At 37.9% G+C, this 19747-nt stretch overlaps 1 protein-coding gene across 1 annotated transcript; it reads left to right on the forward strand.

Annotated features, from left to right (window-relative positions):
• Window positions 1-6474: 6474 nt before the first annotated feature.
• LOC127941904 (cytoglobin-1) lies at window positions 6475-18311 on the forward strand. The gene is made up of 3 exons (XM_052537360.1): window positions 6475-6726; window positions 17027-17258; window positions 17609-18311. Exons 1-3 carry the CDS (start codon window positions 6593-6595, stop codon window positions 17774-17776), a joined length of 534 nt encoding a protein of 177 aa, XP_052393320.1. The 5' UTR covers window positions 6475-6592; the 3' UTR covers window positions 17777-18311.
• The last annotated feature ends 1436 nt before the right edge of the window (window positions 18312-19747 follow it).

The raw sequence follows: 19747 nt of genomic DNA on the forward strand, positions 1-19747 counted from the left end.
GGTTTAAATCACGCTCAAATTGATGTGATTTTGATGCAATATATAAACAGAAGTTACAGCAGGCAGCTATGGTAAGAAGCAGGACATTTCCCCCCCAGGTGCCGAGTGCTGGCCAGCTAACCAATCACAGCACATTTCCTTTTTCAAAAGGCCGGCATTCATTAGATACAGGAACCATTCGAGCCGTTCATGCCAGACTGGGGAGAGGTTTGTAATTATGTAAAATATGTGAAAATTTTGTTTTTTGAACAACCTAGTATGAGAGCCTGTTCTAGTACACCCCCAAAACGAAATCAAGACTTTGTTAAAGAGCATAATAGGTCCCCTTTAACTACAATTTAGAAATTCTCTCTCTCAACCCCCACGTCTGTATTTATCAAAAATAAATATTTTATACTTTCTTTTAAATTTCAGCATGTTAACAATTTATTTGATACATTCATTTATTATTAATTCACACCTCCGACAGGTATGACACATTATCCGCATCATTCTTTTATCATTATTCTTTTGTTTTTATTCTACCTTTTATTAGCCTTTGTTGTGATTATTTCAAGCTTTACAATCCACTAAACTGCTATCTCACTTAGTCTCAGTATGCATTTAGCCCTTATTTATCAAAAGTCTTACTATAAAAATACAACAAAACATTTTCTTACGACCTTACGTGAATTATTGTGACAGAAATGCATTATGAAGAAGAACTGCACCTGCTATTAGTAGCATACGAGATAACGTTAGCATCAAGCTACATCAGACAATTTATTAAATTATTAGTACACTTTTACTCAAAACCCCGATCGAGTGTTTGTAATAACATCCTTTTGCGATCACAGGTGGACTTTGGTCGTTTACTATTGTAAAAGCATGCTATTTGTAGCCTTTTTCATCGCTGCACAAGTTAGCATTACCGATGTACATTTTTTATATGTTTTATAAAATGCCAAAGATCTCAAGAAAATCTCATATCAAGCTTTACTATCGTAATCGCGGATTTATTATTCGGATATTTCGTGTGTACAGAGGTGTTTCAGTGTTGTTTTGGACAGATAACTACCAGGAAGTGTGCAGGAAGCATGTGACACGATGTGGCGGTGTCCGGTAATGATTGACAAGCCGAAGGACCAATCAGAGTCTTTCTGGGTCACAGCTCGAGTACACAGAAGCAGACACACAGAGACAGCACTGGGAGAGGCTGTTTATCATCAGATCGCGTAAATCAGTGGAAAATGAATAGGAATGATGATTCGGTCTGAAGAAATATGAAGTAAACATCAGTAATTATATCCATATATCTCCGCAGATATGCATCTTTGGTCTATAAATCCTTATTGACGCTGTTCAGTGAGTCTATGTGAACACAAATAAACCGCTGCTGACTTGACTGAATATGAGTGAGTGGTGAATTTCTATAAAAAATGTGGCATAATACAGAGTTATTATGCACTCCTGACACAAATAACTGTCACTGCAACAATGTTTTATCAAAACATTAGTCAGATATCGAAGCTAGTCTTTAAACTTTCAATTGATGCACAGTTTGTCCAGATCAAGTAAGAGAGTGATGTTTAATGTGCTGTGAAAGTGAAACAATAATAAACTGGGGCCGTCGGCGATGTTTGCAAGTAAAGGAGTTTAAAAAAAGTATTCTCCAAAGCCATCATCTGTCTGTCTGTCCCAGGGGCGAAAATATTATAAACATAAACTGCTTTGAAACTGTGTTGTGAAAAGTTATATAAACAATATGAATTCATATTCACATCATAATGCATACACACTATCCTCTCTTTATGTATTTATGTATATACTATGCATGTATATACATGTCCTGATTATATTATTTGTATTGTTCGTAACACACCTTTTAATACATTATAATGCCAATTTAAGTGCAAATGGATAAACTCGACTTCTGCATGACTTTCTTGCGTGTAACTGCATCCAGCTTTAGTTAGAGGGCAGCAGAAACTAAAGTAGAAGTAAATTAGAGGAATTCACTGGCTGAGACATTGAATCCTCTCAAACATGGCTGTAAGCAGACCTAATGTGTTACAAAACTCAGTAACAACTAAACATCTTTCAGTTTGTTCTGTCAAGTGTACTGAAAAGTCAATGTACAACTTATACTTAAGTGTAAAAATGACTGACTGTTTAATTGCTCTTCAGAAGATGAGAATGAAAAGAGGCATTATGATAAATACTGTTACAAATCTGTAATGACGGGTCACAGGCCTCGGGGTTGGGATGTGTCTTCAACACACACACATCTGCCTTTCATTTCGATTCCTGACCTTATACACCCAAAAATAATCTGTACATTCAGTACAGTTCATATTTCAGTATAAAGACCTGATAAATGATTGTGTGAGAAATATCTGGGCCATCTGGGTACGTTTTCTATTCTTTCAACAATCACACGAAACATTTCACTCTGTGTTATATTCAGTGATGATATTCACATTACAAGCAGTTTAGATTGGGATAAAAACCTCATCGCTCAGATGTTGCTCTTTTGTATCTAAGGAGATTTAATGGCGATCTCATGTATGTTTAATTTTCCTTTAAACAATAAATGTTATTACTTTGATACTGACTGATTGAGGTCCTTTTGTTTTAAATATTTGTATTACTTTCAGTTTTATCTGCAAGGATACGTTACAAACGTGTGCAAAATGCATCAAAAGTGACAGTAAAGACATCTATAATGTTACAAAATAAATGCGCAATTAAATTTTTTTTTCTAACTTTCTTAAAATCTTAAAGAATCGTAAAAAAATAAAATAATCATACTTCCTCAAAAATGGGATAACACTGATAATCATAATATGGTGTTTCTTGAGCCTCAAATCAGAATATTAGGCCTAAATTGATTTCTGAAGGTTCATGTGACACTGAAGACTGGAGTTATGATGATGACAATTTAGCTTTGCACCAAATGAATAAATTACATTTTAAAATATATTCACATAGAAACCAGCTATTTTGAGTTGTAAAAAAATGTTCACTGTTTTTAATGTATTTTTGATCAAATAAATGCAGTCTTGGAGAACAGAAAATACTTTAAAAAAACACTGCAGTTTCAAAGCAATGGTTGAGAACTACTGAAGCAACACAAATAGACAGGATTGACAATCACTCAGACCACAGCTCACTCTGCAGACAGGGGTCAAACTGACCCAGGGGCGTAGCCATCTTTTCAGAAGTGAGGGGGACAGAAATTACACACACATGGATATATATATGTGTGTGTATATATTACAATATAACGTTTCTGTAATCTATATAGCCTACTAGTCTTCTTTCATGTTTTGAAAGAAGTCTCTTCTGCTCACCAAGCCTGCATTTATTTAATCCAAAGTACAGCAAAAGCAGTAATATTGTGAAATATTTATACTATATAAAACAACTGGTTTTCTATTTAAATATATTTTAAATGTAATGTATTCCTGTAATCAAAAGTGCATTTTCAACATCATTCCTCCAGTCTTCAGTGTCACATTAATCAGAAATCATTCTTAATATGTTGATTTGCTGATTATCAATATTTAAAACAGATTAGTAAAAAATGTTCAGCATTCTTTGATGAATAGAAGGATCCACAGATCAGCATTTATGTGAAATAAAAAGCTTTTGCAACATTATACACTATACCATTCAGAAACTTAGTCAGTATATATATATATATATATATATATATATATATATATATATATATATATATATATATAGAAAGATTATATATTGTTTTGAAACATTTTAATTCATAAAAATAAATCATGAGAACATGAACTTCATCACTGTATTTGCAGGTTTTTTTTTCATATTAACTCATGAAGTCCCGATCTGAATCAACCGAGTCGCGAACAGGCTCCGAAGTGCCGGTCTGAATCAACCGAGTTGCGGACAAAAAATAAAATAAATAAATAAATATATATATATATATATATATATATATATATATATATATATATATATATATATATATATATATATATATATATATATATATTCTAAGTAAACAACAATAGCCCAAGTTTAGTAAACATTTTTTTATTGAGACTATAAAAAATAATTCTGCATCTATTTTTAGGTCTGCCAGCTGCCACTGTGGGTGGAACAGGCACACCCTGGCACACCCGTGGCTACGCCACTGAGTGAAATGATAGAAAAGACAGATGCATTATCTGTGTAAGTCAATTCGCCTCATTTGCGCGAACTGGACGTTTATGTTACTGGTCTTTATGCTCAACTAAAGTGAAATAAAGAGCATATTTCCACTTTGAGAAACTTGTGTTGCTCTCGCCTTCCACCAATCCTTCAATGCCTCTGCAAACAGGTTAGGCACTTCAGTCAAAATTAATAAATTTTTTAAAAAGTAACGGACAATGCACCATATGGTAAGGGTAACGGAGTTAATTTATTTTAAAAAGTAATGCATTACAATATTAGTTACTATCAAAACGCGTCAAAATAACGCGTTACTGCCCAACACTGGACAAACTGACTCAAATGATTCGGGAACCCGCTTTGAACTCCCGAACTGACTCAAATGATTCGCGAACCCGCTACGAACTCCCGAACTGATTAAAATGATTCGCGATCCCGCTCCGAGCTCCCAAACTGACTCAAATGATTCGCGAACCCGCTTTGAACTCCAGAACTGACTCAAATGATTCGCGAATCCGTTTTGAACTCCCAAACTGATTCAAATGATTCACGCTCCCAACTCCCGAACTGACTCAAATGATTCGCGAACCCGTTTTTCACCCAAACACCTGCTGCTCTGTGTGACCTCCGTATCCGGGAGGTTTAGTCAAAGGTTTAGAAGGAACTAAACCTCCCTTCAGCTCCTCCAGATGAACTCGTGGTGTAGCTGAAGCTGCGTCCGAAATGATGCACTATACATATGCGCTCATACACTATGTACTTTTGCACTATGTACTCAACCATATAGTCTATGAAATATAAAAGTTTATTTTGTCTTTTATAATCTGAGTCTGATAGCCCCTCCCCCTTCGTTACGCAACAAAAGCTATAACAGTTGAGTGCATGAAGAGTTTAACATTTCACACTTCGGTTATTTAAGTGCATCACCCGGGTGTTTAAAGTGCACTTTTTCTTTTTGTAATTTTCAGTGTGAATGTACACACACTACATACTACAAAACCTCATCGAATAGTGCATAAGCAAGTGATTTGGGTTTCTCACTCTGTGATTATGTCAGTGTAAAGGGTTTTTATGACTGTCACGTAATCATACGCACACATTTACAAGCTTCACGCCCACCAGTCTAGTTAAAATATCATAAACACTGAAGAAACAGCTTCATCATGTGAACTCAATACATACTGTATGAACTTCTCAACAAATGAGCTCTATACTCTAAATGGAAGGCAATTATTGACCTATTTGAGCCTGTTTTTTCTTTCTCAAGTGGGGATTCAAAGGAGAAGCATCTGAGACAATATTAGTGCTATAATAAATCATTACAGAAAAGGCTGTTAAACTGTTGAAACGTCAGTATCTGAGCAATAAAACAGTTTTGTGGATGTGCAGCTGTTCATCGATGGTGCGAGCGACGCTGTTGCAGCTGTGTTGATGTAAGGTGGAGCATGTACATTTGCTCTTAAAGTGCTCGTGTGTGTTTGTTCAAAATAACAAATGAGGACTTCTTGGTTGTGTTTCAGGTCAACGTCATCTCCAACAAGAACAAACCAAAATTAGTCAATATAGTTGTCATCCATTAAGAGTGAAAAGGCTTAAAAAATAAAGTGGAGAAGCTCAGACCATGTGATAAGAAGTGTGAGTTTATATTGCCAAATAAATTCAATGTATTTGCACACATATATTTTTAGTGGACCCCCATGAAGACTCCATGAGTTCATCCAAAAATCATATACTTGTCTCCATGTCAATCCACGCCTGTAGGACTTTCTTTCTTCCATGGAGCATGAAAGATGTTTTTAAAGCCCAAACAACACTGAACCCCACTGACTTTCATTGACAACCTTATAAACCTTTACAAACATAATACTTTTGTGTTCCACAGAAGAAAGAAAGTGAAAAGAAAGAATGAAGTAAAATCACTTTTGGGTGAACCAATATGTTTAAGAAATAATTTTGCTGTTTTGTTTAAAGACATGTAGATGTTTTACTATAAAACAAGGCAAAACCCAGGACCTTTGATGGCAGACTTTTCAGTTAAGATCTCTTCTGAAACTCTAGAGGAGATTAAAACAAGCCTGTTCTGTCCAGGAGAAACAAATGAGATCTTACAGAGCTCTCGCCTGTGGTCTTTCCTGTGGGTGAGCAGCAGACGGATGCAAGAGTGTGAGAAAAAACAAGTAAACCGAAGGGGGAAGGTGTGACTGTGAGTACAGAGGACAACATGAGTATGTGAGCGAGAGAGAGAGAGAGAGAGAGAGAGAGAGAGAGAGAGAGAGGGAGAGGGATAAAGTGCAGCCGGTGGGAGGATCTTTTTCATTCAGCAATAACTCTTCATCAGACTCTTAAAGAGACAGAAATAAAGACCTGGCAGCAGCAGCACACACAGCTCTCTCTCTCTCTCAAGTGTTACTCAGCGAGCGTCTGGATGGAGGAAAACGGAGGTGTGGAGCTCACACAGAGCCCCGAGACGCTCACCGAGGACGATGTGTGTGTGATCCAGGACACATGGAGACCCGTCTATGAGAACCGAGAGAACGCTGGAGTCGCTGTGCTCATCAGGTACTGCCCGTCTAACACACGTCAATCATTCACAGAAACTAGCACGCTATCACTTTCAACGTTTGAACAAGCACCACAGTTTCTGCTTAGGTTAAGTTTTTTTTTTGGGGGGGGGATGTACCATAGTATCATAATAATAATATGGTGTTTGACATTTAATATAATAATTTTTTTAAACTGTACCATGGTAGTACCATTTTGTTAACTTGATTAGACTGTGGTTGTTTGAGCAATTACCATAATTATGCCGTAATTTTTATATATGCACCTTGGGAATACGGCTTTTTTAACATGTTCAAATGTTTTTTTGGACATTTACCATGGTAATGCAACCAGGTTTTTGACATATAGAATTGTGGTCATTGGTAATTTGTGCTAACATATGTCAACATAAATCTAGTATTTAATGGTTATTTGAGCATGTACCATGATAATGCTGTGTATGTGTGTGTGTGTTTTTATGGTATTCTTTGAATGGCAATCATTCAATAGTGTGCTACAGTACTACAGTATTCCCATAATAAGACATATATAAACATGGGTAGTATTAATCACAGTTGCACTAGTGTTTCTTGAGATCCAATTAAAGAAATCCTTGTTTCTATCATGGTGGAGAATTTCCATCGATCTCTATTATTTTCTCTCTCTAAACTCGCACACAAACATTTCAGCATTTGTAGGCAGTATTTACTTCATCAATTTGTTTGCCTTGGTGACGTCCACAAGTGTTGTTCAGGGCTGGTCATCTGAAGGTTGCTGGTTCGATCCCATCAAGAAGCGAGTCATGAACCATCATCATGTATGTGATAAAAACATACAATACGTCCAAATCCAGGAGGACCCACGCTCTATGGTGACATCATGTGAAATCTGATCCCACTGGCGCTGCTTATGTGGCCAAAGATTGATATCCTGTTGTTTGGAAAGAGAAGTTGTTGAATTGGGTGAAAAGGACTGTGGGTAGAGCTGAGGTGTGACTGCTGGGATTTGGGGAACATACTGACCTTGAGAGCATGTTGGTGCAAGAACAAGGAAGTGAAGAGCTTAGTGCCAAATCAGAAAGTGTACCACACTGAGATGAAAACAAAAGGCTTTATTTTCAGATCTTTTCTCCAGCTGCTCTTTATGTTTTCAGAGATGACAGCTTAAGTGCAGAAACGTCTCACGCTTCTTCTGTGCTTCATCTGTGCTGCAAAAAATACATGACATTTGCATTGGTATGCCCTGATTTAGATACCTAGATAGATCTGTGTGTATCTACATCTAAGTTAGTGTTGCTATTTAGAACTAAATCTTATTTCAATTAACTTTAAGCTTTAATTCTCTAACCCCTGGTGACACAAACAAGGCTTAAACCTAGCCCCGGACTAAAGTGTAATTCTGAGCTGTTTTAACTGAAAGAAACTTGCTCTGACTGATCTTAAAATATATCAGTGTATGTGTTTTGTCTCAAAATGCAGACCAGTAATGTTTTTTTTTTTTCTAAGGCATGTTAAGACATAAAAAATACTTAAATGTCCTAATTGAACTATTGCCTAGTCCTGGCTTAGTTTAAGCCCTATCTGTGAAACCGGTTGCGGTGAATTTGCCAAGTAAGGCACGTTCCTGGATCAACATTACTGTCCAAAAATATAGACTTCACCCAATGCCTACCCCTAAACCTAACCCTACCCATAATTTATTCCTAAAATCAGCGGGAAATGAAAGCTGTTTAACAAGGGTGTAGAAGGACCTAACTCTGATTGTGAGCCTTAAACAGATATTTTTAAAAAAATTCCCTCGATTCTGATTGGTTGATTTGAATGTGGTTCCAGGATCAAGGATGTTGATCAAGGGACATGTTGTACTTGGTGAAATCACACTCGCCCTGTGAAACCAGGCCTTAATGGTTTCATGAATTAATATAAGCTCAATAACTTAAACATAAATATTCAATAGAAAACTTCAATAAAATTTGAATCTGAAATAAGATTAAGTACTAAAATTACCAAAAGTAAAAAAATTATAGAGCTGAACTGAAATATAAAATGACAAAAGCATATAACAAAATTACTCAAATTAAACAGAAACCTAAAAACATCAAATTAAAGCTAAAATAAATTCTAAAAGCTCAAAATATTAATAAATACCATACAGTCTGATTACCCTCTTAAACCATCTGAGTGACATGTTCACTCTTAAAAATGAAGGTGCTTCAAAAGTTTCTTCAAGCGATGCCATAGAAAAAACATTTCTGGTTCCACAAAGAACCATTCAGTCAAAGGTTCTTCAAATAACCATTTCTCTTACCTTTATAATCTGAAGAACATTCTTTTGCCACAAAGAACCTTTTATAAAAAAAATATTTCAGATTTTAAAGGTTCTTTATGAATCCATTTAGATAAAAAGGTTTTTCTATGGCATCATTAAACACCTTTGTTTTTAAGAGTGTAAAGTGACCAGCTGGTTTATTATTTATTGTCAAATTCACCTGTTATTATTAATATCAATTCAGAGAGTTTAGTGAAGGAGCATGCATTTGTGAGGAAAACGAGAGATGCAGAAGTCACAAAATAAGAGAATTCAGGCCAGATATCTGAAACTGAAGCTCTTGAGTCATGATATCTGTGATTCGTTTTGAAAACAGAAATCACAAACTGATTCGATTTACTTCACTGCCAACTGTATCTCTTTTCTAGATCTACTGGCATAACCATAAAAGATTATAAAGAGTGCATGATTGCATATAAACCAGCTGGGAGAAGTTAATCAAGAACATTAAATGAAATAAAGTGAATTTGATTAAATTGAATCATTATAAAACCTATTAACTTATATGACATAATTAGATCTCTTGTTAAAAAAAAAAAAAATCATTGATGCATTATGAAGTGTTTCCACCTGAAAGCCTCACACGAGCATATATTTCTTCATTCCTGACCTTGCACAGCGCTTGAGGACTGTGATGGATGTTAGCAGCAGTGATTTCTCTCTAAAGATAACAGCTCACATCTTCTCTGACGATCGCACCTGAAGGGCTGCAGAAAAGATTCATAATTAAACTCTTTCAACTGGTGAAATTAGATTTATTTCTCAGAGGGGACACACGGGACGTTCACAGGAGACTATATTTCTCTCTGTGATGCTTTAATTTAGCAGCTCAGTGGATTCAATCAGATGTTATCATCCATTTTTCTAAGTTTTAATCAAACCCAAGCACACACTGAAGTTCTACAAGACATCCTTTCATGGCTGTGACTAGTTGCCGATAAAATAAAAAGCAACCAAGAAGTAGTGGTAAATGGCTAAATCAGCTCAGTAGTGAAGTGTAGTGTAGAGAACAGCAATGAACAACCGTTAATAAAAGTGAGAGACAGTGGAAGCAAGTGAAGCGCGAGACTATTGAAGTCAAAAGCCATCAAAAGAAAAAACCTCAGGCTGCTCACACCAGCGGATAATAACATAACAATAAATGCAACTATATTAACTATATCAACATCCACACCAGTGGCCGATAACTAGTGTTCACATCAATGGACAATAACTATAACTTTAAATACAACTACATCAACAGACGATAACTATATTAGCATCCACACCAGTGGATTGCAACTATACCAATACATTTTAGTGTCTACATCAACAGACAGCAACTATATCTATAACTATGATGCTAATTATATTAGTGGATATGAAACCATTGTCTTAAGTTACAATGATTGCTGAAACTTTGTGTTTATAGTTTATCGTTATAGATAGAAGTGATATTTTTAATGTGCAAATTTTTGGTGTGAGCAGGCTTTTACTCAAACAGTCTTGTTATTGTTAAGGAAAACTGTTAAAAAAATTTTTTGTTCATTCAAAATAAAGCTGAAATAAAATATCATTATTAGATAAGAAACGTAAAAATGATAAATGCTGACTCGTGATTCTTTAGCTCCGCCCACAAGTCACGCCTCCAGCCGGTCGTGTTTTTCCGGGAAAAAAACGGTACAGACTATCTTTCTCTTATGAATATAATAAAACTAAAGACTTTTTGGAGTTATGAAGGATGCAGTACTACTCTATAGGTACTCAAGATTAACAGGATATTGAGTGAAAACCAGCATTTCACCCCCCCCTTTAAGCACTTAAAGTGTCTTCTTAACAGCTCTGCTTCTCTGCACTGTGTTTGTTCTCCCCATGATGTTTTCACGTTACACATGAATCTGGAGTCAGAGGTGAAGAGCTCCAGCACTTAGACATGAGTTATGACACACAGAGAAGACAGTGTCTCTTTATCTCCTGTTTGATTTGGACATGTGAGCACACGTCTCTTCTCTGGGCATTTACTGGATTCAGTCTCTGTTTCATGGGACGGATCTTCCTGTTGAGGTCTGACTCACGGTTCAGTCGTGAGAGGTGAAACACTAGTGAAGGATCAACATCTGGAGCTGAACGCATGAGACACGGCTGTAGTAACACAAAACAGTGCAAAATTATTAAACATAATATAACAGGATTTAATTTCTTACAATTTCAAGCAAATTACATGCAAAAGTCTTACTTCTGAAACCAATTCCAAACCACATCAGTCTAAATAACTACTATTCATTTAGTCTTTTAATCATTTATAAATGGTGTATAATTGTTTATGAAGGATGGAAGTGAAAACACCTTATATTCTCATGTGCAGAATTCTTTCAAGAATTGATCTTCAGGAATATGGCAACAAGTTTTGGGAGCTCATTTTCAGTCCTGTTCTGTTCTGTTTTGTGGAGATGGACTAAAAGTGACCTTCCTAAATTTACTGGCACATTCCTGAAGATACACTCTTGAAAGAGTGATAGAAGAGGATGTGCTGGTCCTTCAGGAGTCTCTCTCTGTCTGTAAAAGCGTATTACACAACACTTGTTATAACAGCATGTGATTGGGTTTCTCTCTGAGAACCTGACACCTCGTCTTCTGGAGACTCCAGGGGGGTTCGTTTTTAAAAACGGTGGAACTGGAGGCCAAAGGGCTTCTGATGGTTTCACACTTAATTTTTAATCATTTTTTCTTTTCCACCAGTTTCTTCTGAGCGACTGACCCAATGAGCATTTCGCTCTCCAATGCTCGTGCCTTAACTTTGCAATTTCCAGTATTGCATTAGTATTACATCCTTCTCATGACCATTTAATATTTGTTTTTTTACAAAAACTTTACAAGTATTACAATTGAATTAAACGGGAACATTTGAAGTAGAAAAAATGTAATAGGATATTCTTACACTAAAACAAACTCCAATAATAATTTAATAGACTACTTAGAAAAATCATGTTTTACGTTGAATTTTGTTTCTTTAAAAGTTTGTTCAACCCATAATTAAAGTCAGTTTCTTCATCTAAGCACCCTTTGGTTTTGAAACATGAGCAGCTTCTCCCATGAAATAACTTAGCGTGAACTAGTCCGCTCTTGTTCTGCTGTAGACCAAGATTATCATGCTGTTCTCTTCCCATCAAACCTTTATCCAACCTTTCATCCAGCAGCATGATTTAACCCCAAAACCTTGAAGGATGTTCTGATGACAGTCAACCACTTTCATTGGGAACAGGGATTCAGCCGTGTGATTCGCCGCAAGCGTCACATGAAGTTATGAAACATTAAAACGCTTTAAAGGAAATTGAGGGGATGTGCAGACAAGATGAAACAGCAATATGTTTGTTTAAAAGGACGAGGTGTACCAGAACAAATAACAAAGACTCCCTGGTGGAACCTGCTCCCTCTGGACATTTCCAATCTCACAACTGCAGGATTTACGATCAGCCTGTTATCAGAGAAATTAGACATCATTGTTGGGGCCTGGAGACAAAAATAAATGATCAGAGAGAAAGTATCAACCCTGCAGTCTTCATCAGAGCAAACACATACAGAAGCGTTCGGAGCAGAGCTCAGTTACAGCAACCCTGAGAATAGCTGCTGAATTATGTCTTTAGTTCACATAAAGAGTTATTTATTGCAGGAACTATTATCTATGCAGCAGTTCATGTTTACCCTAGCAACCGCATCCCAACATACAAACAAACAATAGCAACACCCTGGCAACCACGCACAACAGTAACCCCTTTCCCACAGTTTTACCATTTTAACCTTTGATGTTGTTGTTGACATATTCTAAATACAAATATAAATAATTGTGTATACATAGAGTACACACACACACACACACACACACACAGAGGGATTAACTTTCTCAACATGTGTTTAACTGCTTCTATGTCATTTTTATCACAACCAGTGGTGTAGCCAGGGTGTGCCTGTGCCACCCACAGTGGCAGCTGGCACACCTAAAAATAGATGCAGAATTATTTTTTATAGGTAACATATAAAAAATATATAATAAAAAATGTTTACTAAACTTGGGCTATTGTTGTTTACTTAGAATATATATATTTCTTTTTGTTCGCGACTCGGTTGATTCAGATCGGGACTTCGGAGCCTGTTTGAGATTTTTTAAAATTCAGATCTGGACATCGAAGCAGGAAGTGTTTGTCAAACAGTTAATTGGTGATAAATGAATATTTGGACTTGAGGCTTTTTTTTACCGGTCGATTCAGCATGTACATGGACCCACACACAAAGGTGGACACACTCTAGACGGGTGTGCCAGGTAGGGTGACCACCCGTCCCGTGTAGCGCGTGCGCGCAGTTTGAGCCCAATACATGCGTCCCACAAATTGAGACTGTCACGCATAATCAATGCTTGCTCAAAAAAAGTTGGTCGCTATATTTGGATAATCTATAATAATTTTCTTCCAAATACGATAATTTTGAACTTTAGCTATTTCATTTTGTTTATATTTCATTACAATTTATTCACTTTAAATAAATTATAATATATAATTATAGGATTAAAATAGTTGCTCAATATAGATCTTTTTTTTCTGGGAAGCCGGGAAGCCAGAATGCGCATGCATCAACAGAAACATTTATTAGCTGAACCCTGTTTTTTTTACGTGCCATTTATAGCAAGACATATTACAGATAATATTACAGATGCTTTGTCAGATTTAAGTTGAAGCGCGTGCCGAACCGTGTGTGGTGAACCGAACTGTTTGGTTTTTTTTATTTCAGCGAACCGTGCCATCCCTAATACCTCAATAATCAATCAATTACAGTCCTAAAACAATCATGCCCGAGCAGACGGATATTAGTACATCTCATCACACCGGCACCCGCGTCTAAATCAGTTGTATGGTCTGGTTTTCAGTTTAAAACAGTTGTGTCAAGTATAAATGTCTCGTCTGTTTCGGGAGGTGCGCGCGCAGTCAGCGGAGGCTCGCACCTTTTTTTCTCAGATTTTGAAAAATCTTCGTGATCGACTTAAAATGCTTCCAAGATCGACTTGTCGACCGCGATCGACGGGTTGGTGACTCCAGATATAGCGAACAACTTTTTTTGAGCAAGCATTGATTATGCGTGACACAGTCTCAATTTGTGGGAGGCATGTATTGGGCTCAAACTGCGCGCACGCTCTACGCTGGACGGGTGGTCACCCTACCTGGCACACCCCTCTAGAGTGTGTCCACCTTTGTGTGTGGGTCCATGTACATGCTGAATCAACAGGTAAAAAAAGCCTCAAGTCCAAATATTCATTTATCACCAATTAACTGTTTGACAAACACTTCCTGCTTCGATGTCCAGATCTGAATTTAAAAAAATCTCAAACATGCTCCGAAGTCCCGAACTGAATCAACCGAGTCGCGAACAGGCTCCGAAGTGCCGATCTGAATCAACCGAGTCGCGAACAGGCTCCGAAGTGCCGATCTGAATCAACCGAGTCGCGAACAGGCTCCGAAGTGCCGATCTGAATCAACCGAGTCGCGAACAGGCTCCGAAGTGACGATCTGAATCAACCGAGTCGCGAACAGGCTCCGAAGTCCCGATCTGAATCAACCGAGTCGCGAACAGGCTCCGAAGTGACGATCTGAATCAACCGAGTCGCGAACAGGCTCCGAAGTGCCGATCTGAATCAACCGAGTCGCGAACAGGCTCCGAAGTGCCGATCTGAATCAACCGAGTCGCGAACATGCTCCGAAGTCCCGATCTGAATCAACCGAGTCGCGAACAGGCTCCGAAGTCCCGATCTGAATCAACCGAGTCGCGAACAGGCTCCGAAGTGCCGATCTGAATCAACCGAGTCGCGAACATGCTCCGAAGTCCCGATCTGAATCAACCGAGTCGCGAACATGCTCCGAAGTCCCGATCTGAATCAACCGAGTCGCGAACAGGCTCCGAAGTGCCGATCTGAATCAACCGAGTCGCGAACAGGCTCCGAAGTGCCGATCTGAATCAACCGAGTCGCGAACATGCTCCGAAGTCCCGATCTGAATCAACCGAGTCGCGAACATGCTCCGAAGTCCCGATCTGAATCAACCGAGTCGCGAACAGGCTCCGAAGTGCCGATCTGAATCAACCGAGTCGCGAACAGGCTCCGAAGTGCCGATCTGAATCAACCGAGCATTTTAAGTCGATTGCGAAGATTTTTCAAAATCTGAGAAAAAAAGGTGCGAGCCTTCGCTGACTGCGCGCGCACCTCCCGAAACAGACGAGACATTTATACTTGACACAACTGTTTTAGACTGAAAACCAGACCATACAACTGATTTAGATGCGGGTGCCGGTGTGATGAGATGTACTAATATCCGTCTGCTCGGGCATGATTGTTTTAGGCCTGTAATTGATTGATTATTGAGGTAATAGGGATGGCACGGTTCGCTGAAATAAAAAAACCAAACCGTTTGGTTCACCACACACGGTTCTGCACGCGCTTCAACTTAAATCTGACAAAGCATCTGTAATATTAATGGCACGTAAAAAAAACAGGGTTCAGGTAATAAATGTTTCTGTTGATGCATGCGCATTCTGGCTTCCCAGACATTACAAAAACATGAAAAAAAGATCTATATTGAGCAACTACAATTCATTTTAATTCTATAATTATATAATATAATTTATTTAAAGTGAATAAATTGTAATGAAAAATAAACAAAATGAAATAGCTAAAGTTAAAAATTATCGTATTTGGAAGAAAATTATTACATTTAACAATTAACTACATTTTGACACGACCTGCAAATTAACACTTGGAGTATGGTTGGACGGAAGCAGTGTGACAAAAATACTATCCCATAATTTTGCACAGTAATCTGACAATAAATGTGGCACACCCAGATTTTCATATGCACACCTAGAGTCGCTTTTCTGGCTACACTACTGATCACAACGTTGCGTTTAAAAAGACTTTCCCTGCGTTGTATTGCTGTATTTGTTGTGAATGGAGCAGAATTTCTACAATGCTGGGTCAATATTAGATTAGTGTTATCTCAGGAGCTGGGCTCAGATAGTCTTTCTCACACACAACACTACTCACTTTCACATGTTCATCTTTAGGATTCTCGTGAAATAGTTATTTTGTAGTTTGCAGCCTCGATCTGGAGACTAATCATCCACTACCTACCACAATGGATTATTTTTGTAAACGATCATATATGAAGGGTATCTTTACTCTGATTATGTGATGAGGATCTTCTGTTATGCATCTGTGTGCAGCTCACTTGTGCTTGTCTGTAAAAATCGATTTAACATCACAAAAACAATCACATTTCAATGCAACAGTTGAACATTTTTAAATAATTTTTCAGTTTTCAATGTCATTCCAAGCCTGTATGATTTTCTTTCTTCTGTGGAACATAAAGGTGACATCTGTACAAATATTGGGAACCAAGTACTTTTGGCACAAATGTCTCAAAATATCACCTCCTGTGTTTCACAGAAGAAAGAAAGTCATATGGCTTTAAAGAAATAGTCCACACAAAAATGAAAATTGCCTGAAAATATACTAACTCTCTGGAGATGAGTTTGTTTCTTCATCAGATTTGGAGGAATGTAGCATTATATCACTTACTCACCAATGGTTGCTCAGCAGTGAATGGGTGCCGTCAGAATGAGAGTCCAAACAGCTGATAAAAACATCACAATAACACACAAGTAATCCACACCACTCCAGACCATCAGTTAATGTCTGGAGAAGTGAAAAGCTGCGTGTTTGTATGCAACAAATCCATCATTAAGATGTTTTTAACATCAAAGCGGTTGCTTCTGGCTAACAAAAAATACCCATGATAAAGCTTCCTCCAGTGAGAAAGTTGTCTCATCTGAATCAGGAGAGAAATCTGCACAGATTAAACAAGCCAAAAACAGTCCAAAACAGCTCTAACAAATATGTGGCTGGATTTTGACGGGGAAATAAAACATAAAATGAATTTATGTTTTGAAAATAACTAAATGTCTGTTTCTCCAGGTTCTTCTCCAACTTCCCGTCGGCGAAGCAGTACTTCGATCAATTCCGTGACATGCAGGATCCTGAGGAGCTGAAGCAAAGCGTCCAGCTGAAGAAACACGCCATGCGGGTCATGACCGCCCTCAACACGATGGTGGAGAACCTGCGCGACGGAGACAAACTCAACACCATCTTCCAGCAGATGGGCAAATCACACGCACTCAAACACAAGGTGGACCCGCTTTACTTCAAAGTGAGTATGAGCAACTAACCCAAGTCTCTTCTGCACCCAGCCTGCACTTGATTGAGAAATGGAAAAAAATTATATAATTTTACAATTGATGTTTACTGTATGCATGTATTTTCAAATAAACATTACTCCAGTCTTCAGTGTGACACGATCCTTCAGAAATCATTCTGATGTTAAAACAGTCGTGCGGCTTAAATTTTTGTGAAAACTGTGATATTCCATTTTTCTGGATTCTTTGATGAATAGAAAGTTCGAAAATAGAAATCTTTTGTAAGATTATAAATGTCTTACCTGTCACTTGTGATGAGTTTAATGCACCCTCGCTGAATGAAAGCATCCATGTCTCACTGCAGATTCTGGCTGGAGTGATTCTGGAGGTGCTGGTGGAGGCTTTCCCACAATGCTTCAGTGCAGCGTCGGTGCAGAGCGCCTGGTCTAAACTCCTGGGCGTCCTGTACTGGCAGATGAACAAAGTCTATGCTGAAGTCGGCTGGGACTCCATCAAAAACACTTCAGAGTGAAAGAGAATTAATGCAGAATTATAAGAATTAAACCAAAGATTATGACACAGATGTCAAGTATATTGCATTCATTTCTAAGTGAAAGAAAAATATGTAGCAGAAAATAAAAACGTGTTGTTAAATTGAGAAGATGTTTTATAAATGTTAATGGACCCTACATGATATTTAATCTGGACTTCTCGATGTCAGATCCCTAGCAGCTGTTATTCAGCTCAGATCAGAAACACACTTATCAATCCGTGTAGAGATCACAAGACCTCTGCAGTCCATCTCCCATTCAATATTTACACATTAAAAATGTGCAAAAAATGAAAGATTTGTGTCTCTGCTGGAGCTCCAGATAAATCTCCAGCTCCTCTGAAGCGGATGTCTGTGAAACAGATGAGTGCTTTCGTAGCAGTCTCTTCCCCTGCGTGCTGTGAGCCACTGTTCGGTGCTACTGAAGCAGATAAACTCAGCTCTTTTTGTACTTATTCAAATGTTTTGTACGTGTAAAATAATGACTGATTCAGAAATAAACACTCTGCAACATTAAGAGTCTTGCACTTTTCCATAGACATTAATACTATACATATATTCAGATTTTTTTGTTTTTTCATCTTCAGAGTCACATGATCTTCAGAAATCATTCTTATATAAAAACAACTTTTTTGATTCTTATCAATGTTAGTAACAGTTGTGCTGTAATGTCAATGTTAGTAATGCATTATGCTTTCACAGGAATAACATTACCTGTAGTAAACATTGTATTTAGACTGACACTATGGTTATCATGTTACAGTTATGGAAGCAAACACTGTTTACTGTGAGCTGAACGTGATAAAATCTCTATTAAATCAGTCGTTTTATCCGTGGGTTCACGCGGAGTCTGTCTGTGTGTGATAATCTACAGCGAGCCAGAGATATTCAGCCTCTGACCTGATCAAACTTTACAAAGGCACGGAGAAAACTTCATTATTGTGGGCTGCGTGACATAAGATGAGTGTTGGAGAGAAAGATAGAGCAAGAATGGAGTGTATGAATGGAACTCAGCAGGAGAAATGTGATTATCAAAGCTATGCGTGTGTGTGTGTGTGTGTTTACACAGATGTTGAAGCGGCCTGCAGCATCAGACAGATCTGACCACACATCGCTCACAGACTCGATCGGAAACAGACCTGCGCTTCAGACACGCCACATTCTCTCCACGTTTTACCACCACAGGGATTTTCAATTGACCCTTATGACTGCACACATAGCAAATGTCTTCTGGCCCAGATCCGGGACACATAATGACTTTTCCCTCGGCCCAAGTACCACAAAGAATGACGGCCCAGAAGTGGCCCAGAACTGTCTTAAAGAGTCGGGTCACACATGGGCCATAACCGGCCCAAATCTCAGCCAGTTAATCAGCCTTAGCTGGCCCTGATCTGGGCCAAAACTGGTTTTATTATTGGTGCCAATTCTCAGCCTTAAGTAAACCAGAATCCCCAGATCTGAACCACACCTGAGCCTTATATAGCCCAGACCCAACACAGACAGCAAGCAGTGTCGGCCCAGATCCCGAATGGATTTCACGCGGGCCAGATGTGGGCCGGATCTCGGCCAACACAATATTGCTGTCTGGGAATTTTAATATTTCATATTATTACCTTGCATATTACTATGATCGCAATTACTCATTTTGTGACATGCTTTAATGTAGACACAAACTATGTCAATAAAGTACATTAAACTGAATAGAAAATCAGACTTAAAACCCACACATCATGTAACTGTGCAATAAAAAAACGTATTGCATTGGTTTTTCTATTTATTTTTATAAAGAACAAATCAACCAATAAAGAGTGAGTGTATAAAGTATAACGTTACTGTCTATAAGAGAAACGTAACAGATAGACACATGAAACTTAATTACAGAGGTGACAAAGAGCAGTACCACAGTAATCCAAATGACGATGCATTGCAGTTGCAGTCCACTCTGGCAGAATA

This window comes from Carassius gibelio, chromosome A3 (genome assembly GCF_023724105.1).
Source record: "Carassius gibelio isolate Cgi1373 ecotype wild population from Czech Republic chromosome A3, carGib1.2-hapl.c, whole genome shotgun sequence".
In the NCBI taxonomy this organism is placed as follows: Eukaryota; Metazoa; Chordata; class Actinopteri; order Cypriniformes; family Cyprinidae; genus Carassius; species Carassius gibelio.

Coding starts and splice junctions, on each gene's coding strand:
- LOC127941904 (XM_052537360.1), top strand. CDS start 6,593: ATGGAGGAAAACGGAGGTGTGGAGCTCACACAGAGCCCCGAGACGCTC. Junction 6,727..17,026: donor GGAGTCGCTGTGCTCATCAG/GTACTGCCCGTC, acceptor CTGTTTCTCCAG/GTTCTTCTCCAACTTCCCGT. Junction 17,259..17,608: donor TGGACCCGCTTTACTTCAAA/GTGAGTATGAGC, acceptor GTCTCACTGCAG/ATTCTGGCTGGAGTGATTCT.